Source organism: Phragmites australis, chromosome 5 (genome assembly GCF_958298935.1).
Source record: "Phragmites australis chromosome 5, lpPhrAust1.1, whole genome shotgun sequence".
NCBI classification, from domain to species: domain Eukaryota; kingdom Viridiplantae; phylum Streptophyta; class Magnoliopsida; order Poales; family Poaceae; genus Phragmites; species Phragmites australis.
This window is the reverse complement of record NC_084925.1, coordinates 11,750,219-11,774,158: the sequence shown is the minus strand read 5'-3', so window position 1 is coordinate 11,774,158 and position 23,940 is coordinate 11,750,219. Positions and strand designations below refer to the sequence as shown.

At 40.7% G+C, this 23,940-nt stretch overlaps 4 protein-coding genes across 6 annotated transcripts; 2 read left to right on the top strand and 2 right to left on the bottom strand.

Annotated features, from left to right (window-relative positions):
* Positions 1–7,366: 7,366 nt before the first annotated feature.
* Positions 7,367–11,595, top strand: LOC133918765 (protein CfxQ homolog). The gene is made up of 7 exons (XM_062362815.1): positions 7,367–7,659; positions 8,907–9,017; positions 9,119–9,217; positions 9,311–9,421; positions 9,519–9,819; positions 10,191–10,330; positions 10,682–11,595. The coding sequence occupies exons 1-7, from the start codon at positions 7,522–7,524 to the stop codon at positions 11,231–11,233; spliced, it is 1,452 nt and encodes a 483-aa protein (XP_062218799.1). The 5' UTR covers positions 7,367–7,521; the 3' UTR covers positions 11,234–11,595.
* A 583-nt stretch (positions 11,596–12,178) lies between these two features.
* Positions 12,179–16,473, bottom strand: LOC133918763 (pentatricopeptide repeat-containing protein At3g16010-like). Of its 3 annotated transcripts, none has more exons than XM_062362810.1 (4): positions 16,259–16,473; positions 13,412–15,410; positions 13,055–13,265; positions 12,179–12,818 (listed from the first exon to the last, which is right to left on the bottom strand). In XM_062362810.1, exons 1-2 carry the CDS (start codon positions 16,338–16,340, stop codon positions 13,594–13,596), a joined length of 1,899 nt encoding a protein of 632 aa, XP_062218794.1. In that variant the 5' UTR covers positions 16,341–16,473; the 3' UTR covers positions 12,179–12,818; positions 13,055–13,265; positions 13,412–13,593. The 3 variants fall into 3 exon arrangements, with proteins under 3 accessions (XP_062218794.1, XP_062218795.1, XP_062218797.1); XM_062362811.1 differs by having other exon boundaries at positions 13,116–13,265; XM_062362813.1 differs by lacking the exon at positions 13,055–13,265.
* Positions 16,474–16,488: 15 nt separating this feature from the next.
* Positions 16,489–20,056, top strand: LOC133918764 (U1 small nuclear ribonucleoprotein C-1-like). The gene is made up of 5 exons (XM_062362814.1): positions 16,489–16,628; positions 16,963–17,005; positions 17,595–17,636; positions 17,738–18,008; positions 19,478–20,056. Exons 1-5 carry the CDS (start codon positions 16,621–16,623, stop codon positions 19,801–19,803), a joined length of 690 nt encoding a protein of 229 aa, XP_062218798.1. The 5' UTR covers positions 16,489–16,620; the 3' UTR covers positions 19,804–20,056.
* Positions 20,057–20,766: 710 nt separating this feature from the next.
* LOC133917454 (N-(5'-phosphoribosyl)anthranilate isomerase 1, chloroplastic-like) lies at positions 20,767–21,833 on the bottom strand. Its single transcript, XM_062361352.1, is given in 4 exon segments — positions 20,767–20,930; positions 20,933–20,991; positions 21,330–21,490; positions 21,588–21,833. Coding segments are annotated over 4 exon segments (615 nt in total). The 5' UTR covers positions 21,819–21,833.
* Between the last annotated feature and the right edge of the window lie 2,107 nt (positions 21,834–23,940).

Genomic DNA, 23,940 nt, shown 5'->3' with positions numbered 1-23,940 from the left:
TCTACCCACCGTATTCCGACATCGACTCAAACTCATGCATACTTATATAAAGCATATTTATCAATTTATACCATAAGAGATCCAAAGTATAAGGATAAGTAAGCTTAGATGCTTGCCTTACTACTTTGGAGTTTGCTTTATGCTACCTGCGCAACACTCGCAAAATTCGGGGAAATGAGCATCATCTTCAATCACCGTCGGGTCACGCGCTGATTCTTCGCTCACTAGAGAAGAACGCATGCAATGATGAGTATGATTGAAGTGCAACAATGAATACCACAATATGCATAACAACATGCTAGATGTGCAAGACACACGAATTAATGTCACACTAAGCGACCTAACGAAGTTAGAAAAATATCAGGAGGCCAGAGTATCCGAGTTGACTCGGAGTATCCCGGTTCCAGGGCCTCCGGGCCATCCTCCGGGTGAGGGTTCTCGGTTAGCCATTTTCAATTTAACCCGGAACTTTCGGGTTGGTCCGGACTATCCGGGTTGTGCTGGACACTCCGGGAGAGGCTCCGGGCGAGGGTGCTTTGTTAATTTTGCCAGTTTAACCTGTAACCTCCGGGCATACCCGAACTATCCGAGTTGGGTAGACTTAGACATTCTCAAATATTTCTCCTCGATCAATTTGACTCGCATGATAAATCTATGCTACATAAACATGTATATGCCCTATCTAAAGAATTCTAGACCCAACTTGCACCCTAAACCCTAACAATTTTTTAGTATAATTCAACGGGGTTTCTGTTACCCGGATTATCCGGGTCTAGGGTGAGTATCCGGGCTGCCCAGAAAAGTTATTCTCGAGAGGATTTTTGGGTCGATTCGATTTGTGAGCCTCTCCAAGTATAAGGGAAACATGCTAGAGATAGTTCAAGGAGTCTAGAACTCACTCATCAACCTAGTAACATGACTTCATAGCTCAAATTAGTCCAAAATCCCAATTTAGCTCTAAAACTCAACACCTAAAGAACTCGAGAACGGCTCGAATCCTCCATGAAAATAAAAATGAATTGGATGGATGAGTAGCTTAGGAGCTAAGGAATGCTTGGATACCACATGCATACCTTGATCTTGCTCCAAGAGAGAGAAATCGAAGGAGGAGTGCGAGAGAGGTGTGTGCTCCATTGTGCTTGTCCGGTTGGAGGAGAGGGAGGGAGGGAGCAGGTGGGAGAGTGTGAGAGAGGGAGTGGGCTGCTGCACATAGAGAGGTGGGGGTGGTTGGCCCACATGTGGGGTTCACATATTAAAGAAAGTGGTCTGTTTTAACTGCGAATTTCATTAATTCCTCTCCCGAATTCATTTATCTCATCCAATTGACTTTAGGCGAATTAGCATTCCAAAATAAAATTATACAAAATTAAACATAATGCTTAAGAAGCATGATTATGCTTAATTGTGTAATTAAGGATTTGGGACGTGACAGAAGACGTCGGTGGTGTCCGTGTTTATCTGTTTTGCTGGATCTTCTGGATGAGTGTAGAACAAGAGCTTGTAAGTTTTTCTGATTCAAAGATCAAACACTCTTTTTTGCAGGATCTCATGGACAAGGACGGTCTCCCGTTGGCTTGTAAGTTTTTCTGATTTAGGAGTTAGACCGCCTGATCGGCAGCTCTAATGCCGATCAGATGGTCGGGGCTAGAACAATTTAGGATTTGTAGTCCTCTTCATGCTGCTAGTTAATTTTGCCTCTTCGTTCATATGGTGAGTATCAAATCGATTGGGAGGGAATGAGAATTGCCTCTCGCGCAGTATCAGGGATATGGGTGGCCGAGGGATAACAACCACGAAGCCACAAGTCCTAACTCGGGTCAGGCGCTGGTTGCCACCGAAGGGCTTGTCATGCTAAGGGCTGTCCTAGGCACCACAAGCCTAACTACGAACGGTACAAAAAACCTTGGTCCCCTCTGGAAATAATGGACATTTAGAGCCTACTCACCACATGAACACATGGAAGATTTATATGAAAGTAGATCATTATATTACAAAATGACCACCCGAGTAATGCCTGGGTGCTGGTTCTGATAATCTGTTTAGTGTCCCCAGGATCTGAAAACGTGCGGTAGTAGTTCAAACCAAACGATACAAAGAAGGGAGCAGGTTGCGGACAGATACAAGTTTGCAAGGTCTTGGAGCTCCTCTGTGGTCTTCTGGGCACCAGCGAAGCCTTCAGAGACTGCCGGGATAAGGTTGATATTGGGGAAGTGCTCGCTGACACAAGCAAGGGTAAGGTAGGCGATGGAGACTCTGACCTCGAATAGGTGGTCGCCCACGGTCTCACGAACTTGAACGCCGGTGAACTGAAGGAGCGAGTCGAAGGGCGTAAATGTTCGGCTAAGGCAATTGTAGAAATATGCCCACCACTGGTCACTTTCTCTTGTCATCCACTCCAGGTTCCTCAGCAACGCAAGCAGCTCCTCCCGACAGGCTGGTCGAAGAAACAGATCGCAAAACACGCAGGAGTCAGTTGGTCAAGTTTTACTAGGCTAGCATGAGACTACATGTGGCTTTGCCTGTGGAATGGTCGGCACACCTCGAAGATCGCTCTGCAAGGTCTCTCCCTCGACCGCGAAGCCGTCCAATAGCATTTAATGCTACAGGACAGGTCACCCCATCTTCTCGCCTGCCCACAACTATCCTCGCCGAAAGTGGGTGCCTAGGAAACAAAAAACACCTAAGTGGGTGGCATTAAATGTGATTAGACTGGTTAGATGAGTATCTGCCCTGCAACCAGCAAGAGCTAATCATAGAGTCTCCTTCGGTGACCAGGGGACTGGCCACACGAGCCCCGTCTTGGTCGCGCGGTGAGGCCGTAGTCTTGAAAATATCTATTACCGGCTGTCATTTGGTGGCGTGGGGTCTGCCTGACAGGACACCCCCTTACCCATTACACCGACATGGTCATTCCTGCTACATGCCCTACGATGAAAGGTTTCTCACTTATGTAGTGTTCATGGGTGGAGATCTTCATTTAAGGGGGGAGCGTAGCGATCGAAGTCAATGATAGTACCGGTCCATACTTCCAAACAAAAAAGGGATTGCACTCTCCAATTCTATTCAACATCGTCCCTGATATATTAGCAGTCCTTATTAAGAGAGCTAAAATGGATGAGCAAATTGGTGTAGTACTACCACACCTTGTTGAGGATGGCTTATCCATTCTCCAATATGACGATAACACAATCCTCTTTATGAAACATGATTTGGAAAAGGCCAAAAATATGAAACTCTTGCTTTGTGAATTTGAGCAGCTTTCTGGTCTGAAGATCAACATCCACAAGAGTGAACTATTTTGTTTTGGTTCGGTTCAGAACAACGTAGAACAATACGTGGAATTGTTTGGATGTGCTATGGGAGAACTCCCTTTGCGCTACCGAGGGATTCTGATCCATTTTCGAAAGCTCAAGAATACGGACCGGATATGAGTTGAGGAGCATTTGAAAAGAGATTGAATAGCTGGATGGACAAGTATCTATCTGCAGGCGGTAGCCTTGTCCTTCTTAACTCAGATCTCAATACCTCCCGATATACATGATGTCTTTCTTCCTAATTCCACGTATGATACTTAAAATATTGGACTACTTTCGCTCCAGATTCTACTGACAAAGTGACAATCATAAAAAGAAGTATCATCTGGCAAAATGGAGTGTCATGTGCCAACCTAAACATCAGGGTAGTCTAGGGATACAAAACCTCGATGCACAAATATGTAAATGGCTCTATAAACTACTGACTGAAGAAGGGATCTGGCAAGACTTATTGTGAAATAAATATCTGGGATCAAAACCTCTTTCACAAGTTAACTGGAAATCAGGTGACTCTCATTTCTGGGCTGGTTTGATGAAGGTGAAGCGATATTTGTTTCGCTTTGGTGCCTTCAATATCAAAGACGCCTCGCAAATTAGGTTCTAGGAGGATGACTGGTTGGGGAATTCGCCTTTGCACGACTAATATCGAAGTTTGTATAACATAGTGTGAAACAAATAAGACACAATTGCTAATATGCTATAATCCTACCCTCTGAATGTCTCATTCTGATGGGATCTGATTGGCCCTAAATTGATAGCTTGGAATGAGCTGCTTCCATGCCTTATTGACATCTCTCTATCTCAAGAGCCTGACGATTTTTGCTAGAATTTGAATCAATCTGAAAAATTCTCTGTGAACCCTCTTTATCGGACTCTTATATATAGTGATGCACCTAGAATGAACAAGCAAATGTGGAAATTAAAAACACCCTTAAAAGTCAAAATTTTCGTATGGTACTTATGTAAAGGGGTATTACTTACTAAAGATAATTTAATGAAAAGACAATAATAAGGAAGTCAAAAGTGTTGCATTTGTTAAAAAATCAGACGATTAAACATATCTTTTTTTATTATCGTTTTGCCTGCTCTGCATAGTTTATCGTTCAACTAGCTTCGAACCTTTACCCACCGCGTAGCGTACCAAACATGTTTGGAAATTAGCTCCATAGTCTTAGTAAACAATGGAAACATTTTTGTTGGTGTTATGGTTATACAGAAATGATATTGTCTTTGATAAGACGAAAATTAATTCTCTTTTACAAGTTATTTATACATATACGTGCTAGCTTCGTACTTGATAAGTGCTGTAGCGATAGGAGCATCGAGAGATGGTGGTAGCAGCGTGCACGCATTGGAGCCGGGCAGTCAGGAGTTCTTCAGTTTTGGATAGCAGTCCAGGCTTTAGATTGATGCCTCCCCACATAGTAGTGCATTGAGTTTTTTCTTCTTTCTTAGTACATGTTTAATGGATTTTGTTTCTTTATACTTTCTCTTTTTTTGCTGTGTCATACGTGTCATCCGTGTCCTGTAGAGGCTAAAAGTGAATTTTTATACAGTTATATTATTTTAATATAATGATAAGAATCAATAACGTTTCTATTATAAGAAAAAAAAAAGCAGCGAGTGCACTCACTGTCACTGTCTCCTCGCAAGGGCTGGGCCCGTGCCCGTCATCCTCCCTTGCCTTTCCGGTGGCGGTGGGCTGCCTGGATGGCTGGATGTGCAGCGTGGCTAGAGGCCAGAGCTGGCTGGCAACGCGCGAGTAGCCGCATCCATCCAACCGCAGACAGCTATGCGACGCGGCGCCCCACGTGCATCCTGCGCTGAGCCGAGCTCACAATCCGGCCCCTCGCCCCCTCGCCGAGTACGGAAGGAAATTCTGTGAGACCCGGTCTCACAGAAAGACCCTTATCTCTGCGTGACACGTATCCTGTACTTCTCTCACATATATTCAATTAGACCGTTGGATCCAGAATGAACGGTGTAGATCAGAGTCTCACGGAAGCCTTTCTGCAGAGGGTCTCATATAATTTTTTTCCGCCGAGTACGGGTCCTCGCGAGTCAAAGCGCACAACTTAAGATATGTTGGTTTTAGTTAAGATATGTTTGTTTTAGTTAGTAGTAGTAGATTATAATTTATAATATGTAAGTTGAAATAAATATATTTTTATTATAATTCAGTTTGTAAAAATTTAGTACTCCGGTTGTAACAATACGATAATCTGAATTTTACTAACTTCTGCAGGTTATATAATCTAACTTTTACAATTCAGTTTTTTAATTTAACTTCTTATAATTTAAAATCTATAAGCTATTTTTCACAATCTTCATCTGAAACGAATAAACCTTTATGCTCAGTTTGCTTCAGCTTATAATTGCTTGATTGTGATTCACAATATGCAAGCTGAAATAAACACTCTAATCACAATCCAACTTGTAATAATATAGTCTCTAGATTGTAAAAATCCAGTAATTTAGATTAATTTAGATTTCACCAATTTTTACATATTGTATAATCCAACATCTTACGGTTTAGAATCTACTAACGTAAAACAAATGTGTCCTTCGACTATCCAGTCCAATCAATCCTATCGCAGCAGCAGATCTAATCCTTTCCTTCTTTGGCACCACTGACGACAACTATTTCTGGCATATACTTGCATGTGCACACCCCTACGGGTAGAGAGTGATCTTATCTATCCTAGCAAACCATATTTCAAGCACTCCGATTCTCCAAGTAGATTTCTAGTTTCTAAAAAGATTTGTTGATACCTACATTGTTTCATCACACATATAATGTCAGAGTCCGCAGCGTTGCAATCATAAAAGATGCATGATGGAAAAGAAACAAAACTCGGACTTTGTTCATCTATGTCGGATTTTGGGGCCACTCAAGTCCAGGCTCGGTCCTGATATTTCGGTGGTCCAGGACAAGATTAAAAATAGAGCTCTATTATTAAATATAAATTGTTTAGATCTAATTTTTTCAGTTTGCTTTTGAGCCGATATACACAATATACATATACATATGGGACCTTTGGATTTTGGGGGCCTGAGGCGGTCGCACCGCTCGACTTCCCTCCGGACCAGCCCTGCTCAAGTCTATACCACTACTCGTTGCAATTTTATCATCTGTTATGCCAACCAAAATCGTGCTTCTGGTCCATTTTTGCTACTCTTTCGTCACTAAGCTTATGTCATTTGCCATTTTGCTGTGGTAAAAAACTTCTAACCCTTGAAGAAAAATACAAACGATTTGGAGATGGTCATGAACAATAATTAAAGTTTGTAGTAAATATTAAAAAATCTTGCAAATCTCAGATGTTCTTAAAAAAATTAGGAATCACTTTCGGACAAATTTTTTGAAGTTATGTCAAAGTTTATGAAAATTTGTACTAGGAGAAAATTTACAATGTGTGAAATCTTAAACAATTTCTAAATTTTTGTTCAAAGATATCCCTGCATTTAATTTATTTTTGGCATTTTTTGTTTTATTGGGTATTTTTCATGTTTGCTCTTAATATTTTGTGATACAAGTATCACTTCCTATTTCCACACAACCATATATACATGTAACCTTTTCCCATTTCACCCTAAACCATTATTTAGGTAGTGGTGAAAATCACAAGATCAGTTTACTTCTTTTAGAGGAATGCTAAATAATGTTAACTTGATTAAGCTACCATTTTGGTGTTTATCAATACACCAAATTGGGTTCAAATATTTTTTGGCATGGGTTCAAAAGTTACTTTCGTTGCAAAGGAAATAAAACTCAAATAGCAAAGCGCGAAACACTTGGCCAAAATCTAGTTTGCACCCGAGGTGCAAGGGCATTGAGGCCAAAGAAAAGGAACATGTAAAATCATTAGTTTTGCATGCGGCTATAAGGGGAAAAGCAAGGAAAATGATTTTTTTCTCCTCAACAATAGAACCAGATAATCCGGGATACATGCCAAAAAATAAAAGCAAGAAACATACTAAAATTAAACGAAATTCGATGCGAAAAAAGCCACTACTTTTAAAGGGCACAAACAGCGAAAGGACTGGTCCCCGTCGCCGTCGGGTCCTCCTCACGGCCTCGCCATCCTTTCTTCCTCCTCCTCGACGGCTCCTCCTCACACACACACGCGGGGAGAGCGCTCAGCTCACGCGGGCGCACACACGGAGGTGGAGGTCCGCAGGGGAGGGAGGGAGGTTGCGGGAGGAGATGCCGGGGAGCCAGAACGGGCGGCCGCGGCCAGCCAAGGCCGAGACCATCCACGGCCTCGCGCGCGCCGGCGACCTCGCCGGCGTCCAGAGGAAGCTGCGGGAGAGCCCCGCTCTCCTCAATGACAAGAACCCCGTGGTGCGTGCGCCTTCCTGCTTCTTTGCTAGGGAAAAAATGCGATCTTTGGTCGGTTTTGCGGTTCTTGATGCCTGCAGCGAGGGAAGAGCGTTAGATTCGTGTGGAAGTGATCTTTTTGGGTGTAGGAATGTGGATTTGCTCGGATTATGTGGTCGCGGCTTAGTTTTCTTGAGCCGGTTCTTGGATTTTACCCCGGCATTGAAGTGTTTCTTTGCTGTTTCGTTTTGTCCCTTTTGATGCTTTCTGAGCGAAATAATAACGATGCATTATATTGTTTTTGTTTGTTTGTTTCAATTTGTTGTGGTTTTAATTCTTCAGTGTACTATCCTGCATTCCTGCTTGCTTAAAAAAAATTCCCCTATTTGGGAACTCCCTCTCTTGCTCCATTTGATGCTCGAGATTTGCTCGTCTTGTTTGTTTCGATCCTTGCAGTCAAGATTAAGTTGCCATGTATGATGTAATTATGCTTTGCTTTGATTCTCCTTTGGGAAATCGCTGTGGCCGTTTCAGACGGGTCGCTTTCATATCTTCTTTATCGTATTGCATTTCGAGGTGATTTAGACGTTTCTATTTGGCGAACAGATTAGATTTGATATCCTGTGCCGTGTTACTGCAGTCTTGATTCGCGAATCTTAATTACTTTGCTAAATAAACTAGCGAAGGATCGAATAATGAACATTTCAACGCTTTCTTGTTGCAATTCCACCTTCTTAAGACCGATGTTCTCTCCAAATTCCTCTAAATGTTGTTTTGAAATCGCTCTGTAAAATTTGGACAATTCATTTTATCTGCGTTTCATCATTGGTTTCTTGCTGGACGACAGGATTCAGTCATGTGCAAAATTTTATACCTACAAATCATACCAGAGTGCTAGAATTTTCGATTGCATTTTCTTTTTTTTTAAAGGTGAGCCTCACGAATTATTGCTGATCGTTTGCATTCATGGCTTTCATGCATATCTTTAACCAGCTTTTATAATCATCATTCCCGAAATTACCATACCTTTTGTTATGATCAAATCATCTTAGATCAACCTCGGTCTCATGTCTTTCATTTCTACGCCTTTGAAAAACATTTACTGAAAAGAATGCTAAGGTGGACAGCATGAATTTTGGTTAGTTCCCTAGAAATTGTAGCTTTAATTGCCTTACCTACACAACTAGTCATTTACAGTGAAAAAATGCTATATATAAGTACATAACGTTGTGCTATCTTGCTTACCTTCTCTTTGAAAATAAAACATGCAGATGTGTCAAACACCGCTTCATGTTGCTGCTGGCTACAATAATACTGAAATAGTCAAATTCTTGCTTAATTGGCAAGGTACAGAAACGGTTGATCTGGAGGCAAAGAACATGGTACTTGAGTTGCCACATTTCTTTTACATCTGATTGGGTCCTCCACACTTCTTTCATGCATCGAGCTTAATATACGAATTAATTATTTCATTGTTTGACAGTATGGAGAGACTCCTCTGCATATGGCAGTGAAAAATAGTTCTTGTGAATCAACAAATCTACTCCTTGAACGTGGTGCACACATAGAAGCCAAAGCCAATGTAAGATCTACCTATTTTGTTTCATTTTCTTTGAGATTGTTTTATTTTATAGTGCATGCACAAATTTATTATGATCAACTCATGCTGATGCAGAACGGCATGACACCATTGCATTTAGCTGTCTGGCATGCACTTCAAAGTGGACATTGCGGTACTATCAGCGTGTTATTAAGCTACAACGCAGATTGCTTTGCAAAAGATGATGTACTACTTGATTCACAGTAATGGTTTTAAATTACTTATTTACAATCATATTAAAATTTACAATGTAGTTAGTATTGCTATCATATCTTGGCAACAGGAAGGCAAAATGCCCTTAAATCATATTCCTGGAGGAGCTGGTAGAGAGAAGCTGCTGAAGCTCCTCAGTCGTCACATGGAAGAGCAAAGAAAACGGAAAGCTTTCATGTCATGCCGCGAAGGGAAAGCAATGGCGGAGTTTGAAGAGGCGATATCACAAATTGTTGGATTGCAAGAGTTAAAAATGCAATTACGTCGATGGGCAAGGGGAATGCTTTTTGATGAGAAGCGACGGGCCATGGGCTTAGAGATTGCTAACAGAAGAGCTCCCCATATGGCATTTCTTGGCAATCCAGGAACTGGTAAATTTTTTTGAAAGAAGTCACCTCTTTTACCAGTGTTTAGTTTGATAATCAAAAAGCAATCCATGGTTTATCATTATGGTAGTACTTGCATAATGTTGTCCATCAGTGAATTAGGTTTGTATGGTACAAATGGAACTAGCTCTGCGTTACTGAACATCTTGTAGGGGGCTTTTGCTTAAAATATGAGCTGAAAGCATTTGCCTTGAAGTTTGGCGAAACATGCCCTTAAGATCCTATGGGCTTCATAATTTTGACTACAGCTTATTGCTGTAATATATTTATAGAATACACTATAATGCACAAGTGTTAGGTCTGTATTTGCTGGAACCATCAATACTCTGTTTATAATATTTCAACATCTAATGTAGGTAAAACTATGGTTGCTCGAATCCTTGGAAAGCTCCTTCATATGGTTGGAATTCTCCCTACTGACAAAGTAACTGAAGTTCAGCGAACTGATCTCGTTGGAGAATTTGTCGGGCATACTGGACCAAAGACTAGGAGGAAGGTATTTATCCTTTCTGCTCAATTGTAACGTCTCAGCTTTCTTCCTGATGTAACTACCTTGACATACAAAAATCTCTATGCTTGATGTAGGAACTACAGAATTAGAACGCCAAATTAATTATTTTGGGTGTTACAGCCTTACAGGAGTTGATTATTTAAGATATTTCTTTTTTTTTACAGAAGAAGTTAGTAATTTGATCCTTTTACTTTACAAATGTTTGTTTCGTTCAGAAAGGATCTTTCAATTGCACAATTGTCAATCTGAAGAAAACTGTGAAACGAAATTTTGAACTTGATTCTCATTGTTCTTTAGCTTAACTAATTCATTGTTACCATAATCATGTCTCAACAGATACAGGATGCTGAGGGAGGCATTCTTTTCGTGGATGAAGCTTACAGGTTGATACCAATGCAAAAATCGGATGACAAGGATTATGGTTTAGAAGCCTTGGAGGAGATAATGTCTGTAATGGACAGTGGCAAGATAGTTGTGATATTTGCTGGGTACTGTGAGCCAATGAAGCGTGTCATCACCTCAAATGATGGCTTCTGCAGGAGGGTCACGAAATTCTTCTATTTTGACGATTTCAGCACGACAGAATTAGCAGAGATCTTATATATGAAGATGAAGAGCCCAAGCGAGAGTAGTTTACTTTACGGGTTCAAGCTGCACCTAAGCTGCTGCATCGAGGCCATTGGAGAGCTGATTGCCAGAGAGACCACCGAAGAGCAGCGGAAACAGATGAATGGAGGCCTTGTAGACACGCTGCTTGTCAATGCCCGCGAAAACCTGGATTTACGCCTTGATTTCAACTGCAATGATGTTGATACTATGATCACGATCACATTGGAAGACCTTGAAGCAGGCCTTCGACAGATCTCCAGGCAACGTCAGTTGCAGTGACTTGCAAATTCGAGATATTTCTTCTTTGATGAGATTAGGCTGGTCTCCAAAGACAAAGTTATAGCCTTACAGGGCAAGGAATTTGATGAAAACGACGGGATCCCATACTTCAACATTTTTGGCTATTCGTTCTGTTATGTTCATTGCTAGATTGATGCCCTCCTACAATAGCAGTGTAGCACTAATGCATATGTAGTTCGCCGATTTCCCGTATCATTTCCCAGTGAGGTATATATATAACATGTGTATATACATTATTTGCAACATGAATCATTCTTTGAGAGTTCCAAGTTGGTGTTTACTGCTGTGTAGAGATCTTCGGCACACGTTTTGATATCTTAAAAAATCTGCAATTTGTTCTATTACTAACAGAAACATATGGCAGGTTGCGCTTGCCGTGACTACAGCACTGCAAGCCGAAGTGCCTGAAGCCAAACCTTATCTGGTCTGCTACATCAGTAACGCATCGTAGCTGTACAAACCTTGATTTCTGCCTTTCCAGTCTCTAGGAGATGAAGATAATTGAAACGCTGAAGGAAATTATCTACATGCCAAATGAACAAGAATAATGTTAACTTCAACCGGAAATAATTCAGTTCGTAATCATCATGATGTTTACACCACCAGATTCCTTATGAGAATTCATTCACACTACCTTCGTCTCCAATTAGCTGGTCCAGGTGTGGCCATGTGTTAAAGCAAATGCAAAAGCATGGCAAATAATGACATTCACTTCCTAAAAAGCAATAATAATTTTCACATGCCTTTTTCATGTGCGGAGAGCTGTGATGAAGTGCATAAGCATATACACATAATCATTTTTCAACAAATGCGTATTGTTTTTAGAGAATGGCAAGGACCACATACAGGCGACAGTCAAGCACAGTTCACACAACAATCTCAAGGACCACAAAATGCTCTATCAGGGCATCTCCAAGCGATAGGTGCTAAATAAAAAGTTGTTCCCTTTCCATGCTGGAGCGAAGATATATCAAAACTTAAGCATCGATGCTTGCGGAGTGGTTGAGCTTAGAAGCTCTCCACTAAGATAACACGATCTTTACAAGAGGCATTACAAGCACATGCATGGTGTTATGTATCATAAGGCTACAACAGCGAAAGAAATACATTCATGGTACTATTTATATCAGATTTGGACCATATCTCGATTCCGGACTTCGGTTTACCAAAAGGAAGCCTGGATGCTGTTATTGAACTATGCAGAGTCTTTGCTGGTTATACAAGGTGCAACGTACTCTTGTCTCTCATAAGGTTTTTCATTAAATATGCAGCTTCACATGGCTCCAGAGAAACGCTAATCCCAAACTTGTCTTCTTGCTCTAAATTCTCATTTGGTGGAATCTTGCTTTACATGCTAGTAGCAGAAGCCAGATCTGCACTTTGAAACCTACATAGCTTGACCCAGGAACCCTCCATTTCCAATGGAACACAAGTGCTGCCATGAAGCTAGGCTGTCCATACGGAAGCCCCATCTGAGTAGTAACTGAAAATATTCAAGTTGTTTTCACCAGTGCCAAGATCAAAAAGCCACCATAATTTATTCACGTCAAAATCCAGGAAGTTCCTATGAAGAGAAGTATGTTATAAGATTCGAACTACTCTTGAAAAGTTATCAAATTACCATATCTATAGCATAAAGGAAAAGAAAAAAGAAGATTATATATTAGGGGGGCTGTAACTTATAAATTCTTGTAAAGCTGGGCATACATAAAGGAGAAATGAACAACGGAAAGGCCAAAATTTTCCTTAGGCCTTGGACTAATTTAGGCTGAGCTGAAAGAGAAGTCTTAATTGGCCTACCTTTTCTTTCATTATAATACAATACTTGAAAAATATGAGAGTTGCACGAACTAACACAGACCAGAACTTCAGGAATCCACCAGATGGGAACGTGGGTTGCTGAAGAAAGATCTCTCAAGGCACACAGTAGTTAAGCTTGTGCTTCAATGGTCTCAAAACTTCTAGCAACAAATTCTCGGATGCTTTGCATTTTTAAGCACGGAAGTTATTGCTGGAATCATTCATACAAGGAAATAGTAAACATTTTGAAGTATACTGTATTAGAGGAAGAAAGAGATGCTCCAATATAAACAGGATGGGACAATAAGGGAATTATGTTCACTTGTTAACAAAATAGTGAAATACACAGTTACATACCTCATAGTTTGTTCAATTGCTACAGTTCACCTGAGTTGTGCATGAGCACAGATTTTGATCTATGCCAAACAGACAAAATTCAATTGGAAGAATCTTTTTTAAAAAATTTAAGCCTGGATTAGGGTGCCTTATGTAGAACACAAACAGGACCCATCTATAGCCCGCCAGTGAACTTTGTCAGTTTATTCATGATCAACCTTTCCAATCGCCTCAAGTATAGATGAATATGTAATGAGATCATACTGAAATCCCAATGCATTCATCTCTTTCATCAGCTTAGCTGCCTCCTCAAACATGCCAGCATGACTCAAGGCACCAAGAACAGTATTATAAGAGACAGCATCTGGTTTTACTGCAGAGTGTTTCATGTTCAAAAGCATCTCCATTGCACGATGAGGTCCTCCTGTTTTAGCCAACCCATTCAAGATAACATTGTATGAATTGATATCAGGAATACACCCATGCTCTTGCATTCTTCTCATTGTAGTAAGAGCTTCATCAAGCATGCCTGTTCTTGCTAATCCAGACATAAGAGCATTGTAAGCATAAACATTAGGAGTGCAACCGAGTTTGTTCATCTCATCAAACATATTTATAGCATCATCAAGCCGTCCAGCCTTTCCTAAGTGTTTTATCATAACTGCATACACTCGAGCACTGGAGGAGCCACAATTTTCTTTTAGTTCCTGAAAAAGTTCACATGCAAGATCATAGCGCTTAGCTTTTCCAAGTGCATCAATCAGGCTGCAATACGCTGCTGGACATGGAGGGAAGCCCTTTTCGTCCATCTCCTCCAGTAGCATCATGGCCTTTTCTATCCTGTTGGTTTTGCAGAATCCGTCAATCAGAATGGAAAATGTAAATGAACTGGGGGAGATTCCACTTCCCTTCATTCTCTCAAACCACGATGGAACCTCAGAAGCACGAGATTTTGATTCAAAAAGTGCTTTTATAATAGTATTGTACGTCACCACATTAGGGATGCACCGCAACATTCCCATCTCCTGAAACAACTTCATAGCATCATCCAAACGACCAGCCTTGCCTAAGAAATTTATCATATTATTCATAACAACTGTGTCTGGTCTGCAGCCTTCTCTCTGCATTTCATGGAAGAAGTGATATGCTTCGTCAATTCTCCCAGCTTTACCAAGGCCTCTGATCAACTCTGTGTATGTAAACACATCTGGTTGGCAATACTGATACTTCATCTCTTCAAACAAACTTAACGCTCCATGAACATCATCCAGTTTGAAGAACAAAGCTATTAACATGGTATATATCTTAGCAGTTGGCTGCATTCCGTTCTCCTTCATCTCATTCAACAACTGAATTGCTGAATCACGGCGATTGAGTTTGCAGAAAGCAGAAATGAGTGCGCTGTATGTCACAGTGTCAGGGAAGCAATGGCCCTCATTGCTCATCTCATTGTATAGTTCATGGACTTTCTCATATTGCCCCTCATGCATCAACATGATTATCATGCTATTATAGGCCTGAGCAGTTGGCTGACACTTCCGTGCCTTGATTTGGTAAAAGATTGCAATCGCCTTGCTGATCATCTTAGCATTCCCTAGCATACGAATTACATCTGACAGCTCTGTTGGGGTGACAACACAAATGGGGTTCCGTACCATTTCTTGGATCATCTTCCACATCTCACCATACTGCTCTACTATCTCCAAACAGTGTATCAAGGCCATGTAAGTGGATGTGTCATGCTCATAATTCCTCCTCTTTGCAGCCCATCTGAAGAATTGCATCTTCACATTGACCCCAACATCTGTTTTCATAACCTCCCGTACTAACCAGTGATCAACTCTAAGCATTAGAACCTCCAGTGCCTTCTCAGCATCAGGTCCCCACTTGAATATCTTCAGGATCCTAATGAACCTCTCATCCAAGACACGCACAGAATTCGTGTACCTTGGCACAATAGCTGCTATTGCCCCCTCACTCCGACTAGCTGGAGGGCGGAACATTTGAACAATCTCACTTTCTGAATGCCAACAAGTCAAGATTGTTCAAACAAAGAAAAAAGAAAACATCAGTGAAAAATGTGGCATATATTGATATTTTCATAAATGTGATCTTTTCTATTAGGAAGGACACCAGCGACTCAAATTAGGAAGGAAAATGTCCAAAGAACGTTGCAAGGAATTTTTTCATTGCAGCTACTGCTAGAAGTGACTTAAATCATGTGAAACAAGTTAGATTTCACATTTCACAACAGAATCTCAACAGAAATATTATTGCCTCAACATCCCATCAAAAGATGATTTGAACCTCTCTTTTTTCCTTTTTTTGGCACTAATAGAACACAGGTTGGGAATTCCCATGAATTCTAACGGTCAAAACAATACAAACTAGAATACTATTTTCCTAGAATATATACTACCTAATCAGCATTCAGTAACGCTCCATTTGGCATTACGGTAACTTCTGAGAAGCACTTAATTTTTTCTCTACTTTTGGATAAAGCAGTTAGTTCAAAGCATCGGTATTGGTGGCACATCAGCAAAATCTTACAAGAACAAGTAAATATTCGCGATCTAGATTCCACATGACATCACAAGAATCGCAAACTAGCCCTAATTCACAGGCAAGATACAAAGCTGCATCTTTCCCAACCCATATCCACATCCTTTCGAACTCCATAGCTCCACTACACGTTGGTTTGACTTTAGCCTAAGCTCTAGAGATCAAGCCGCACTCAATCAACCGAGTCTCCATGCGAAATCTAAGACACACACACACACCCATACACTGATAGCCAGGGTACTGACATTCTTCGCACGTTCTTGGAAGAGAGCAAACCCAAAATAGAGGAAGAAAGGCGCGCATCACCTGTTTGCTTGAGCCTCCGCGCGAGGCACGGCGACGAGGAGATCCCGCGGACCGCGAGGAAGCATGAGGCGCGGCGCGCCATCTCCGGCCGCCGGCGGCAGCGGTGGCGGCGGTCGAGGAAGGAAGTATGGGTAGGCTGCGTGGACACAGTTCACTGAGTGGTGGGCCCCATTAGGACTAGGCTTTCGGGATGGGCTCACTTTTGTCCGGCTCGGCCCATAAAGGGTCCTCGAATTCTCGAGCAGCTCGTAACGACGAGGGTTTAGGCAGTGGCAAGGACAGCCGATTCCGGTGGTCTGCTCCGACTCCGTTCGCGACCGAGGCGTGATCCCCTTCAACCGTCGCCGCACTCCGCCGCCACGATGCCTCGGTGAGTGTTTCCCTCTCTTGGCTTATCTCGCGGCGTCGATAGGTGATACATCGGCCGTGGCGCGATTGGGGATGAGGGCGTTGTGGGGGGCTGTAGATTTGAAACCCTAGCTCAGTCGCTCCCTGCGTTGGGAAGAAGGCTGTGTGATTTTTCTGATTAGCTCTAAGATCTCGTGGGTAGATCGTACGATCTGGTAAGGTCAGGGGATTCTGGCAGCGAAGCGAAGGAGAGGTCTCTCTTTGCTCAGCCTGCCTGGGTGCTCTCATGTTGAATACGTTCTCTTTAATTTTACCTTCTCGCGTATTCTTAGTTCTCCCTTGTTCTTGCCTTGCAGGTATTATTGTGACTACTGCGACACCTACCTGACCCATGACTCGGTTAGTGTCGCTCCCTCCCCTCTTTAATGTTTCTAAGGCTGGACATGAGGGCTATTTCTTTAATTTCATTCTAGGTTCGTTTTGAATACATGCTACTGAGTATAAGCTCTTGTTGGCATAATCTGATGAGAAGTTTCCTATAATGGCTACCCATTATCTGGTTTTGGAGGATGTTAGAATATATTCATGCCTATATTGGCTACTTCCAACACCCTTTTGTGCCACTTACTTTCATGTTTATTCATCATGGTGGAATGGCGGCACAATTCAATTTTTTGACCAATTGCATAGTGTGGTCCTTGATATAATGGATGCTCAACTGAGACAGCAGGAGACTGGTGTGTCCTCCTTTGCATAACAAGTATACCGATTACACACTTGGGAGCCACCTATTTTGGTACAGATTGCAATGAAATATTTACAAACTGCAACCCTCTTGCCTTGCTAAATATCAATAGGTCTTCTTATTTTTAGGCTGTCAAATAGCATAGCAATGGCTTGAACAAAGTTAGTTTTTGCTACTGTGTGTTCTATCCTATATTTTTTATAGTTGATATGTGAGTTAACTACTTCATAAAAAACGGTGCAGCCATCTGTCCGTAAGCAACACAACGCGGGATACAAACATAAGGTATTCATTCTATTATTTTTTATCTATATAATTCCAGTTTTTTCTTGGTGTCTATAAATCCATAAGATGTTGCTGAACATCCCATGTTTTAAACTTTTTAGGCAAATGTTCGAAACTACTATCAGCAATTTGAGGAGCAGCAAACTCAAAGTTTAATTGATCAAAGAATCAAGGAACATCTGGGACAAGCTGCAGCTTTCCAAGTTGGTGCCCCTTTCAACCAACATATTCTCTCATTCCCAGGAGGCGTGCCTCGTCCTCGTCTTCCGATTCTACCCACACCCATGATGCCACATGGTGTCCCTCAAGCACCTGGTGCACTGCTGATGCCAGGAGTAAGGCCTCCTATTTTACCAGCTCCTGGTGTTCCAGGTAAACAGAACTATTGCTTTCATCGTTGTTCATGATTACTAGTATCTATTATGACAGCTTACAATAAGTTTTTATGGCCTGTAATTTCTAATTTATGCTCCTTCCCTGAGATATGTATTGCTTCCTTTCATTGAAGCTGAAAGAGTTACGGGTATGCATGCCTGAAAGCTTAACTGGGCATGTCGAAAGATGCATATCATGTGGGGGAACGCTAGTTATTTTTTTATGGCCTGATTATGGTTAACCAGCATGTGTCTACACTTTGTTTCAGTGCACTAATTGGTCTGATGTTGCTTAGTGGGGCACTGGTGCTTACGAGCATGTTCATCTGCATACCACATACTGGTTAATTACATGATTTGGGTGATTTTGACCATAGCAATTGATATCTTCTTGGATTTCATTTGTTTTGGACATATCCTGATATGTAGTTACACAAGTAACTTTAAGGGAACTCTGAATGACCCTCAACTGCCTCGGTGCTAATCAGGAAGAAACAAACCCCCTTTTTTGCAAGAAAACAAATTAGTGCAAACTGTTCTGTATCTGTACAGAATTTTTAGAAATGCTTGAAATATAGATACATGACCCACGATTTCTCTTATTTTCCTTTTCTATTGCAGCAGTTGAACCTGCAATTTTCTGCCGATTATATATCTGAATTGAGGAAATAAGAGTTTTTTATTTTCCAAGTTTATCTCAAATATCATTACAGTTTTTCTAGATTGATAAATGGATTATGTTTCTATAGTTATGCAGGTAAGTTGGTGTGTTACGATATACTGCATCCTATCATGGATTTGTTGATTAGATCGACTGAGTATTATATCTACTACTCATGAACAATATACTACTGTCATGAACAATATACTGCTGTTATATCCTGCATACCTTTTATTTTTGTCCTTTATCAATTATTGAAATATTGTACACCCTCCGTTCAAAAATACAAGGCGTATTTTATTTTGGCAAAGTCAAACTTTGTATATTTTGATCAACACTTGGTCAAATTATAAGTATGCTTAGTGTGTAAAATTTATACAATTAGATTCACATTTCAAAATGTTTTTACACTACATTGGTTTTGTAGCTATAAATGATATATTTTGTGAGAAAATAATGGTTAAATTCTAATTTTGAAGACCGTGTCACAATAAAATACACCTTGTATTCTTGAACGGAGGGAGTAGTTTACTAGGTGATAACTGAAAGCTGCAAAAGGAAGTCTAGATCTAGTATTCATACGAAATAGCACACTACTAGAATTATATGGTATTGAGATTAAAAGTTGAAGAGCGGTATTATATAGCTTGATATTGTCACTTTACTCAGCTGCACATTAGGATGGTGTACATGCTCTCTAGAAGAGTTCTATTTACACTTTTCAGTAAAAGGCCTTCTGATACATTTCATTTATTGAAACCAATTAATGATCATTTTATGTAACTGTCTTTTCAAATATTTGTCAGGTTATCCTGGTGCTCCACCAAACATGCCGCAACCAGGCGCCCCACCTGGTTCCATGCCTATGCAGATGGCACCTCTCCCAAGGCCTCCGACACTACAACCTCCAACATCTGGAGCCCCAGTCGCCCCAATTCCCAACAGCGGGGCACCTCCATCCATGTACCAAACAAATCCACCACCTGCAGGCCCAACTTCTGGGGCACCTCCAGCCATGTACCAAACAAATCCACCGCCACCTGCAGGCCCAACTTCTGGTGCTCCTCCGGCTCCACCGACTGCTCCACAGCCTGCATTTTCCTACGCACAACCATCTGAAGGCACCCACTGATTCTGCCCTTCAGGCGTGTTTACTTGGAAGCATATGAAGTATGCATGGAAAGGTTGCTCCTTTGAAAGTTGATGCTGCTATCATGTAACTGTGGTCATTTCTGTATGTCTGTCACTTGAATTTGAGGGATCGTTGAGAAAAGTTTCCTGAAAGTTTATTAGGCGCAGTTGAGGACAGTATTCTAGTTGATGTAAGTTAACATTGTAATCGACCGAAGTCCATATTAATTTAAGAAGACACTTGGGAGTCAAAATTGGGGGTTGCCTCTGTTATAGAAATCATACTGCATCTATATGTTGTAACTCACCATCGTTCGTTTTCGAGATGATTTGCTTCATGTACTTTTTACCGTCAAATGTGCACTTAATGACAGTTGTTATTTTACTATTTTTCCCCCATGTCCATACTAGCAAGTTCATGAGGTGCCTTATGCCAAGTAATGCTTGTGAAATATTTTGGCAACCATGGTGCGTGGTATAGCCCTGTTTGTTGCTTGATCAACACCTCCTGAATGATGGCACAGGCGTTTGCAAATAGGCCGTGCAATTTCAGTTATTCATACATTCCTGACATCTTAACAAAACATAACACGGTCATATTATGAATTAAGAAAATTCCCCAACTGTGAGTACCTAAAAGTTACAGGATTTTTATAAATATGTTAGAAGAGACGGCGCTCCTTACGCTTTGGGCAACACAAGGAAGATCGCAACGAACAACTATAGCCATACTGTATTGCTGCATAAAATTCGATGCATGTAAAATCAACTTGTTACATTACAAACACATACAAACGGTGATACATATAACACTAACTCTTCAGAAATCCGATCACTATTTTGCCTCCAACCTCAAAGGTAATTTATCATTGTCATGTTGAAAAAGCTTTCAACGTGAATTTGCTACATTCTCCACAAGGTGAGAAAATGAAATGAAAATTGAACTCTACACAACCAAACAACATTATGATCTGCAACTCACGGATTTTACATTACTTATGAAGGAACAAATCCTATTGGTGTCTTTTCGGATGCCATCTGGAGCACATAAGCTGCTGCTAACATCAATTCCATTTGGTTTCAGAGCAGAAAAGGCTTCACAAACATTATCTGCATGAAGTCCTCCAGCCATCCATTCTTGCTTTTGACAGATGGCATTTGGAACTTCTGCCAGTTGAATCCCTTTCCACTGTAAATGAAAAAGGGTTGTGTTTGTCAGATATCTTTTGCATAAGAAGGGGACATTAGCCAGCGTATGATCCCAGAAAAATTCTACTAAGAATAGACTGAGGCATGCCAAGATACTACTTTAAAGAAGTAATGCAATATAATCTGAATGCTGAACTCAATAAGTATTCACACCACGAACACTTGAATGATCAATTGACTCAGAACTTTTATCTTTTTGGTGTTAATTGCAATCCTACCATTTCCTCATACTAAGGAACAAGCAGAGCAAATTTTAGCACATGGAGAAACAAAAATTATTTACTTTGGATTCAAGAAGCAATAAGAGCAAAATCTAACCTTCCACCTTTTACATTGTCCAGTAAAAACCAATCAAGTTCATATTCCATATCAGGAGGAGCGTTGATTAGTTTTCCATTGCCATCAGCATTTAGTACAAAAATGATACAATTATTCTTTGAAATAGTATGAATCAATGCACGAGATTCATCTCCATGGAGCTGCATATGGGAAATTCTGGAAAAGCGTAAATGATAATCATAACCAAAATAGCATAGCAGAGCACAACACAGAAAACGACATTTTTCTAAGTCAAACCTGGATTAAGTTAAGGTCACATGAATCAGACACTCGTAAGAATGTCTCTTCATCATCATCCACAAAGACACCAACTGATTCAGCACCATAAGATTGTGCAACTATTGATATTTCTTTTGCCTCTGATAATGAGACGGAGCGTTTAGAGTTAGGGAACAGTATCATGCCGATAAGTTTAGCTCCTGCCTCTACAACCATTTCTGCATCTCTAGCCGATGTGATGCCACACATTTTGACTACAGGCTGGATCCTTTTAACACCTCCATGACTTGGTGATGAACATACGATAATATTGGATTGATGGCTAGTTTGGTTTAATCCCAAGCATGACATTTTTAATACGATAATATTGGATTGATGGCTAGTTTGGTTTAATCCCAAGCATGGCATTTTTACTAGGGGAAATCTTTGAAGTCCTGGGTGGGAAAAGACAGTATAAATGGCAGTGTTAAATAAAGAGAGTGAATCGACAATGTTCATACAGATTACAGAACCTAATGGTTGCCGACATATCTTAGTAAACACTAACAGATGTCACCACATACCAGAGATGAAGAGAAGGATTTAATTGCAAGGTTGTTAATTAGAAAAAAATATGTAGTTTTTCAGAAATGAAAGTAATAAAGCTAACTTGAAAAAAGATAATCAAGGCCGGTTCATAAGTACTCAGTGGATTTGATCGAACAACATAATTTGCTTGCACTACAAACGTTCACCCAGTTCATCTTAAATAATGGTCAGATACAACAGTACAAGTCTACAACAATAACTCTAGGCTTGCATTCTCTTCCAAATGTGCTCCTCTTAGTTTTTTGGGATGACTTGTTGCAGTTCTTTTCAAGCACCAATCTCATAGAATAATAAATTACATGAAGTTTCCATTTGTACCAAATACAGCATGCAGAAAATAAAAAAAAACATTTTTATCGGGAAAAAACATTATTGATCGAGTAACAGAACATGATTATAAATGCTCACCATTGTTACTTAGTAAAGGAATCTGTTGATCTTGTCTTGCAAAAATTGGCGACTTCATTACTGTGAAGGCATAAATGAGGGGGAAAGGGGTTAGCATATTGTAATTTGGTCATTTGGTCGACCCGGAATGTATAAGTTCAGAACTCAAAACTAAATAGATAGTAACATGGAGTTACAAATTTGCAGTCCTCTTCTCTTGGAAGAGGCGAAATGTAGATTATAATGGGTAAGCAACCTAGACAGTCACCCACTGCCCAGGCCAGAAGAGAAAGGAAGAGGTAAACAAAACAACTTTCGACATCGAACATTCCTAAAATTTGCTACAAAAATTTCTGGAAAATGAACTGCACCTCCAAACCATGGATGACGGATTGATGGGATGAATTGGATTAGTAGGGCACCACTCGCAACACAAATCCATACCCCACTGAACGAAGAGAGAGAGAGAAAAGAAAAGAGAAGAGTTGGAGCTGAATGTTCCTGAGTCACAACAAAAGGCAAAAATTCAAAAATAGATAAGATATGGCATCGTATTTATCAAAATAAATAATATATCGATGTATTTACAAATTTAGCATTTGTATTCGACACTTTATTCAACAGAAACCTGATTTTGGTACACGAGGCATCAAAAAAGGGTGGGCCCGACTATTTTCGATATCTGAGGTGCTGAATATGGTACTATGCACCGTATTTGACACCTGAGTTGCTAAAAACGGCCTATATTCGAATACAGGCATGTGCTTGTGTCGGTAGCGGTCTTGTCGCCCATCGCTGTTGTCTGCGCCTTGTCACCCTTCGCGCAGCCCACGCGCAGCTGTCCCTAGGCGTCGTGTTTTGCTATATAATAGCAGCGGGCTACAGTTAAGAGCAGTAGCGCGAGAAGAGAGGAGGGGAGCAGCAGCGCGAGCAGAGGAGAAGCAGTGCGAGCCAAGGAGTAGCAGCGTGAGGAGAGGAGAAGCAGTGCGAGGTGAGGAGGAGCAATAGTAGGAGAGAAGTAACCCGAGGAGCAGCAGCACGAGTTACAGTAAGTACTTAGATTAATAACAGTAATTAGATTAAGTAGATTACTTAATCCGTTCAATTATATTAATTTGATTAATTGGAGTACTTAGATTATTTGCTTCGTTTGATTATATAAATTAGAGTATATACTTAAATTAATCAGAGTTATTAGAGCTATACGATTAATCAAATTAATTAGTTTTATTCAATTAATTTGATTAATTCAATTAGTTTGATCAATTAGCTTAATCACTTAGTTTTAGTGGAACCGTGGAAGATAGTGTGCAACAGCTGCAAATATGCATAGTGGTGGGCCCTACATGGCCATGGGTGCCTCCCCTCCTGGGGGCACTTTGTGCAAGTGGTGGTG

Coding starts and splice junctions, on each gene's coding strand:
- LOC133918765 (XM_062362815.1), top strand. CDS start 7,522: ATGCCGGGGAGCCAGAACGGGCGGCCGCGGCCAGCCAAGGCCGAGACC. Junction 7,660..8,906: donor TCAATGACAAGAACCCCGTG/GTGCGTGCGCCT, acceptor TAAAACATGCAG/ATGTGTCAAACACCGCTTCA. Junction 9,820..10,190: donor TCTTGGCAATCCAGGAACTG/GTAAATTTTTTT, acceptor CATCTAATGTAG/GTAAAACTATGGTTGCTCGA.
- LOC133918763 (XM_062362810.1), bottom strand. CDS start 16,340: ATGGCGCGCCGCGCCTCATGCTTCCTCGCGGTCCGCGGGATCTCCTCG. Junction 15,411..16,258: donor GCGGAGGCTCAAGCAAACAG/GTGATGCGCGCC, acceptor GTTGGCATTCAG/AAAGTGAGATTGTTCAAATG.
- LOC133918764 (XM_062362814.1), top strand. Junction 17,006..17,594: donor CCTACCTGACCCATGACTCG/GTTAGTGTCGCT, acceptor AAAACGGTGCAG/CCATCTGTCCGTAAGCAACA. Junction 17,637..17,737: donor ACGCGGGATACAAACATAAG/GTATTCATTCTA, acceptor TAAACTTTTTAG/GCAAATGTTCGAAACTACTA.